This window comes from Medicago sativa, chromosome 6, assembly GCF_051527215.1.
Source record: "Medicago sativa cultivar Bolivia chromosome 6, Bolivia_mono, whole genome shotgun sequence".
Classification (NCBI taxonomy): Eukaryota; Viridiplantae; Streptophyta; class Magnoliopsida; order Fabales; family Fabaceae; genus Medicago; species Medicago sativa.
Window position 1 is genome coordinate 25,254,675 of NC_140754.1, and position 7,538 is coordinate 25,262,212.

The 7,538-nt window shown below is 33.0% G+C and overlaps 1 protein-coding gene across 1 annotated transcript; it reads left to right on the forward strand.

Moving 5' to 3' along the window:
• Positions 1–254: 254 nt before the first annotated feature.
• Positions 255–4,228, forward strand: LOC146914145 (disease resistance protein RPV1-like). The gene is made up of 5 exons (XM_085721007.1): positions 255–282; positions 908–1,391; positions 1,524–2,628; positions 2,907–3,179; positions 3,461–4,228. Exons 1-5 carry the CDS (start codon positions 255–257, stop codon positions 4,085–4,087), a joined length of 2,517 nt encoding a protein of 838 aa, XP_085577133.1. The 3' UTR covers positions 4,088–4,228.
• Positions 4,229–7,538: the final 3,310 nt, after the last annotated feature.

Genomic DNA, 7,538 nt, shown 5'->3' on the forward strand with positions numbered 1-7,538 from the left:
TACTATTAACAACGGTAGTTAATTACCGCTAGAAAAACAGTAGTTAACAACCGTCGAAGACAAATGCGTAAATTCTATGTGTTGTTGAGCAATTCTTACGGTGTAAAAAACAATTTTCAATATATTAATGAAGTATGCCAAGAAGACCATTGCGAACACACTCATTAACTGTTGTAAGTTGAGTAGTTAAAAATAGTGAAATTAACTTTCAATCATTGGAAGGAATTCTTATACCTCTGATTAGGAGAGACAGAATGCGTGAAAAGATTCTTGCCCATAAAGGTATGGAATCCAATTTTGATATGGTTGGAACAATTCTTAACCAGAGTGAATCTAGAATTAGTTAATTTATTTATAGTATTTACTCCTTGTATAGTTCCTGGCCAAACTATTGATTGAGACTATTTCGCATATGGCAATATTCAATTTATTAATAGTAGGGTTAAGTAAGTAAATGGTCCCTTAAATATATTAATTTTTGATTTTAGATCATTTAAAAATTTCTTAGGTTTTTGTCCCTCCAAAATTTTTCATTAATGAAATTAGTCCCTATTTTTTAGTCCCTAGTTAGTTTATACTATCTCATAATAATAATATATTTGTAGTATAAATAAACTTTATCTTGTATTATAAATAAATTTATCTATGCAACCAAAAATAAAATATATAAGCTTGATAAGTTTTCATTAATGTTCAATTTATTTGTAGAAATTGTTTAGAAGTTTAAGGTGAAAATTTATAGTATGACTTGTGTATTCAAAACATTGAAACATTCAAAAATAACCTTTTTATATAAAAAAATTTCAATTGTTTCCATTTTTAAATGTTTAGAACATTTGTTAGCAATATTGAGTGGAATTGATAGATTGAAACGTCCAATTGAATCTTGTTTTCCCCCCTTCTATAGCTGCTTTAGACGATAAGAGGAGAAAAGGATTATTAAGGAGGTATGAAGTGTTCTTAAGTTTTCGAGGGGAAGACACGCGTGCTTCATTCATTTCACATCTATATGCTTCTGTTCAAAATGCTGGCATTATCATTTTTAGGGATGATGATTCGCTTCATAGAGGAGATGACATTTCAACATCACTACTCCAAGCGATCGGAGAATCTCTAATTTCTGTTGTTGTTTTCTCAAAGAACTATGCGGATTCCCAATGGTGTTTGAACGAGTTGGTGGAAATAATGGAGTGTCGTAGAACCATAGGGCAAATAGTGTTGCCAGTGTTCTACGATGTAGATCCATCTGAAGTACGTCACCAAACTGGTGAGTTTGGAAAAGCTTTTCAAAGTCTTTTGAACAGAGTTTCCAAAAAGGAAGAGGAGTTGGTATGGAGAAATGTGCTTCATGAGACTGCTGGCCTTGCAGGGGTTGTAGTTCTTAATTCCAGGTAATTTAATTAATTCAACGATGACAGTACTTCTGATTGTGCAACTAAACTGGAGTTTGTTTAAAAAAAGCTGGTTAACGGTCTTCAGGGATATAGCTGGTTAAATGTGCTTATCTTGGGTTTGTTTTATAGGAATGAAAGTAAGGCCATCAAGGATATAGCTGAAAAAATTACTAATTTGCTTGACAAGAAAGACTTGTTCATTGCTGATAGGCCAGTCGGACTTGATTCTCGAGTGCAAGATGTTATGCAAATACTAGACATCGAACAATCAAATGGTGTTCTACTACTTGGGATGTGGGGAATGGGGGGAATCGGAAAAACAACCATTGCAAAAGCAATTTATAATGAAATTGGCCGTAATTTTGACGGCAGGAGCTTCCTTGCAAATGTTAGGGAAGTTTGGGAGCAACCTGGTGGACAAGTGGATTTACAAGAGCAACTTCTATCTGATACCATCAAAGGAACGATGACCAAGATAACAAGTATTGATTCAGGGAAAATTATATTGAAGAATAGGCTTTGTAATAATAAATTACTTATTATACTTGACGACGTGGATGAGTTGGAGCAGCTGGATGCTTTGTGTGGAAGTCGTAAGTGGTTTGGTTCAGGGAGTAGAATAATTATCACAACCAGGAATATGCATATACTTAAAGGGAATAGAGTTGACGAAGTATACTCGAATAAAGAAATGAATGAAAGTGAATCATTTGAGCTTTTTAAATGGCATGCATTCAAGGAAATGACTCCCAGAGAAGAATTTATTGGAATTTCCAAAAATGTTGTTTTGTATTCTGGGGGATTGCCGCTGGCTTTAGAAGTTCTTGGGCACTATTTGTTTGAGAGAGAGGTAACAGAATGGACATGTGTATTAGAGAAACTAAAAAGAATTCCCAATGACAAAGTACAAAAGAAGTTAAAAATAAGCTATGATGGTTTAGACGATGATTACCAAAAAGCAATATTCCTTGACATAGCTTGTTTCTTTATTGGGATGGACCGAAATGATGTTATTCATATATTAAATGGATGTGGATTTTTTGCAGAAGATGGAATAAAAGTCCTTGTTGATCGAAGCCTAGTAACTATTGATGATGAAAACAGGCTTGGAATGCATGATTTGTTGCGGGATATGGGAAGAGAAATCATTTGTGATAAACCACGAAAAGATCCTGAGGAGCGTAGTAGGTTGTGGTTTCACGAGGATGTTGTTGTTGTATTAGCAGAAAAAACTGTAAGAAATTTATATACCCTAATTTTACTGTGGATTATTATTAGGTAACGCTTAAAGAAGAAAAATAAACATACATGAGTCTGTGATAAACATTCATTTGTTTTGTTGAGTATCACAAAACAAGAACTTTAAAAAAAAAAAATCGGTGTACGTTTTTGCTTTTTGGTTTCTGGTTTTTGACAAGGAAGCTTAAAGATAGGTTTCATCACTAGTCTTTTTGGCTGCCTTGTATCTACAAGTTGTGCATGTTTTAATTTCTGGTTGGATCTATTGTACAGGGAACGAAATCTGTTGAAGGATTAGCTTTGAAGTTGCTGAGACCTGCAAAATATTATAGTACTAAAGCATTTAAGAAAATGAAGAAACTCAGACTGCTTCAACTTGCTGGTGTAGAACTTGATGGGGATTTTGAATATCTTTCCAGAAATTTGAGATGGCTTTCTTGGAATGGATTTCCTTTATCATGCATACCTACAAACTTATATCAAGGAAATTTAGTTTCCATTGAGTTAAAAAACATCAATGTTAAAGTTGTGTGGAAAGAGACGCAGGTATTAATTTTGATTTTAGTCTTTTGCATGTCATGATTATGTTTCACTTTCAAGGCGTATGTGAAAATGAGCTAATATCCGTGCGCGCTAAAATAAAATTTCCTTCAAGTACTGCATACTTAGCATATATTTAGGTACAACATATAAATCCTGCAAGAATTTTTACTCTAGTTGAAGAATAAGAAAGAAAAGACTTCCAGTGATCTTGACTATTTGATTAAATTTCAAAACTATGTACTACCTTGTCCCTAACTAATTTTAAAATGTTTTTGTTCTTGCAGATGATGGAGAAGCTGAAAATTCTTAATCTTAGTCATTCTCATTATCTGACACAGACCCCAAACTTTTCTAACATGCCTAATCTTGAAAAGCTAATACTCAAAGATTGTCCAAGGTTGCGTGAGGTTTCCCATAGCATTGGACATCTCGATAAAATTCTTCTGATAAATTTGGAAGATTGTATTAGCCTTTCTAGCCTTCCCAAAAAAATCTATAAGTTGAAATCTCTTAAAACTCTCATTCTTTCTGGGTGTTCAAGGATTAACATGTTGGAAGAAGACATGGAACAAATGGAATCTTTAGCCACGCTGCTTGCAAATGACACTACAATAGAAAGAGTGCCCTTTTCAATAGTAAGGTCAAAAAGCATTGGGTATATATCTTTGTGCGGCTTTGAAGGATTCTCACGCGATGTATTTCCATCTATCATTTGGTCTTGGATGTCACCAACAAGTGCTCTTTCATCTCCATTTCAAACAACTCCTGCCATGTCATCTCTTGTTTCTTTACATATACCACATAGTAGTTCTCAGGAACTGTCATCTACTTCCAACCACCTTTCGAGGCTTCAAAGTCTAGGGTTACAGTGTGGCTCAGAACTTCAACTTTCAGAACTTTCTGAAGTCTAGGTTCTTCTGTAAAATTTGAAGTCCCTCGAGTGGAAGGACGTTTGTTGAAGACTATAATGATATGCACAGTCTATTCTTCAACTCTGGATAACGTAAATGTAACATCCGATGGCCTCACAAATTTGTTGATAAAAAATTACACAAAGGCCACCGTTCATCTCTTTGAGAGAGAGGCATTAATTTCCATTGAAGATGAGGAGGGGCAGAGAGTAGTATCAAGTATTGAACCTGGAAACAAAGTGGAGTTTATTGTTGTATTTGAGAACGGCTTCTTTGTGAAGAAAACTACAGTTTATCTCGTATATGATGAACCAACAGGAGAGAAAGTGGAGCATTCTCAAGAAGCAGAAGAAAATGCTATTCTTTTTAGTGGTGATGAAAATGAGTGTAGTGTTAGCTGTCCAGATGTGCAACCCGTGAATGAAAATGTTGGCGCTGATAGTTGCTCTGAATCGATCAAACATAGTTTCATACAATGGATTACAAATTTTATGTGTAGATTAGTGGAGTGTTGGAGATAGACCAGTTGGCCTTCAATCTGTAAATCACTGTGTGCCTTATAACGTTTCCCCAAACATGTATTCATTTGTTAGCTGATTCTAAAATCTTATTTTTGAAAAAGTTCAAGATAATGTGGGTTGGTTATTTTCCATTGTAAAAGTAATTGTTAGAGGAAATATCTTATCATGTTTCAATTTTCTTTGATGTCACTGCTGCAACACGAACATAATCAATAGGTTACCTTAAATCTCAGGCAGCCATTGCAGCCTGCAATGGCTGTCTGAGATTTAAGCCAACCTACTAATTATGTTCGTAATTTTTCCTCTGCTTGAGTTATTCCCATTAATTAATCTTATTTGAAGGATACCAACTATTTGACTGCTAGTTCATTTTTGGTGGATGCAAAAATGATGTGCATATACAAAAGATGCATAGAAAGAAACATGTGACTAATAGTTGTTATTGGAGAGAAATAAGTATTTTGTATGAGAAATCATAACAAACTTGGTGAGTGATACAGTGTTCCTAATGATATTGTTGCTTTAGAATGAAAATTGCTTTTCTCACATTTGAAGTTTTTAAAAACACATGGGAATGATAAAAAAAACCACAGCTGTAGTTAACTAGTGCCGTTTTCCCCTTTTAAAACCGGCTGTAGTTAACTACCGTTGGAGGTTTTTCATCACTTCCATGTGTTTCTAAGCAAGTTGTTACGTGAAAAAAGCTGTAACACCCAAATTCTCGTCAATAAATATTGACTAATAAGATTATAATTAATAGGGAGGATGTTACAAAACTCGACATTTAATCATATGGTAGCATAAATATTTCTTTTTTTAAAATACTAATAGTTACCACAGTGGAAAAACAGATTCATTAATTCCGAATAACAAAGTCGTTCCTGTTTTCAGCAATCATAAATAGAAAATAATGGTAGTTCTAAGATTCAACTCAAATGCAAATAAATATTTAATCGTTTGTATCTATTACAAAGCTTAGGTAGAAATAAGCATCTAGGAATCATGTATGATATCTAGGTATTAGTAAAAGGTTGACTTACCCTTGTGTTATTCCGAACAAGAACTATTATTTAGAATTGTTTATTTATATCAATCTTACAAGTTAGAGTTTCTGATTCATCCTTTGAGAATTTACTTAGTTAAGCATAATTAAAATAAATAATTCTAGAGATTAATCTATGTTTCATAATTGACACATGCTTGATCATAATTGATATTGAATATTACATTAATTCGATAAAAAAATCGGAGGGAATTCAAAGAATCCTAATCTCCATCTAGCCTCTCAAACAATACTTTTACTTTTCTACAAACTACTAGTCATATTAAGCACAAAATTAAAATGTGCAAACTCGTAAATCCCTTTAGTTGTTTTCTTAGTTCAAATAGGTATAAATAACTGCTTAGTTAACGTGATCCTTGTGGAGACGATACCTTACTACTTTTTTGTTACTTATTATGGTTTGGTGCAATTGTTAAATTTATTATCAAGTCCATCTACATTTTTTACTGGAAGCATTCCCAGAGGTTGTGGATAAACTTAAGTGTGATGGAGCTTACAAGGACTCAATGGAATTTGCGTGTGTAGTGGTCTTTTTCTATTCCAATGGTAATTGGTTAAAGGGTTACAATCAAAGAATTGGAGCTTGCTTGTGATGCCCTTCTTGGTGTAACATGGAATATGTACACGAGAATGCAAATGGCAAATAGGGAAGGCTTTACTCACCTTATAGTTGAGGGTGACTTCAAACTTCTAATTGATATAGTAACAAAGAGTTGTAAACTTAACAGAAACATCCCCTATCTTGGTTAGTCGTATCCAGAATCTCACTATCTTGCCTGGCAATGTTACTTTTAGGTGTGTTAATTGGTTATTTTAGCTTAAACCGGAGTTCATATGACGCAATAATTTTGGAGTCCCCTTCTTAGGAACTACACAATCTCTTTTTTTATGACATATTCGGAGCTTGCACGCCAATAAATGTTAGAATAGAGTTGTAGTTTTTTTTTTTGGAACTTCCCACTTTGATTAACAAATAAAAAAAGGAAATGCTAACAAGTGCCCTAAGGACTCTTGATAAGAGGTTTAAAATAAAAATTTTGTCTTTGAATTTGTGTATTTAACACATTAAAACATCAAAAAGTAACTTTTTCTAGTGTGAAATATATGTTGGTGCCCTAAGGACATTAAGTGTCCACATTAATAATAATCATTATGCTAGGGACGACAAAGTTGTGGAAATGTATTATGTTATTAGTGTGAAATATCTATTAATATAAATCCATTCAAGCACAAGGTGTGCAATAATATTAGAAGAAATTAACGCAAGCTTTATCAATTGTTATTAAAATGATTCTTTCCCACTAGTTGTCACCAAGTCTGTTAGATCATTAACAGATGATATAGACACATTTGCAATTGAAATGAATAAAGAACGACGATCGCTCTAACTATATATACACATTTTAAAACATATATAAAAGACTATTTGATAGCACTTGTTGAAACAAAACTTTATGATAAATCACATAGGTGATGAATGCAATTTTGTCTAAAAAAAATTCATTCTAATCAATTAAAGCATCGTCAATGGAACTTTATTTCAATTGTTTTAATATGTCTAGTATATATACACATCACTCATTTTATAATTGTTTAAAGTAATTAAATTAATTTATTTTAATACAATTTATTTAATCGCATCTTTGAAAAATTGAAGAGAAATAGAGTGCTTTTATTCATTTCAAGCATTCAGATTGGATGATGTTAAGGTTTAATTTGGTAATTGGTACAGTGGCACTTAAATAATTGAGAAATTAATTAAATAAAAAAATGCAAATTGCATGCAAAGTTAATCTGTCCTATTTTTAGTTGACCCATAGGGCACAAAAGTGTCCATAAATACACTCACTTCCTTGCTTAGAAAATC

Bases quoted from the DNA above. Each gene is read 5' to 3' on its own strand.
- LOC146914145 (XM_085721007.1), top strand. From the start codon at position 255: ATGCGTGAAAAGATTCTTGCCCATAAAG. The intron at 283-907 runs GTATGGAATCCA...CCCCTTCTATAG, and splicing joins AAAGATTCTTGCCCATAAAG to CTGCTTTAGACGATAAGAGG. The intron at 2,629-2,906 runs GTAAGAAATTTA...TCTATTGTACAG, and splicing joins TTGTATTAGCAGAAAAAACT to GGAACGAAATCTGTTGAAGG.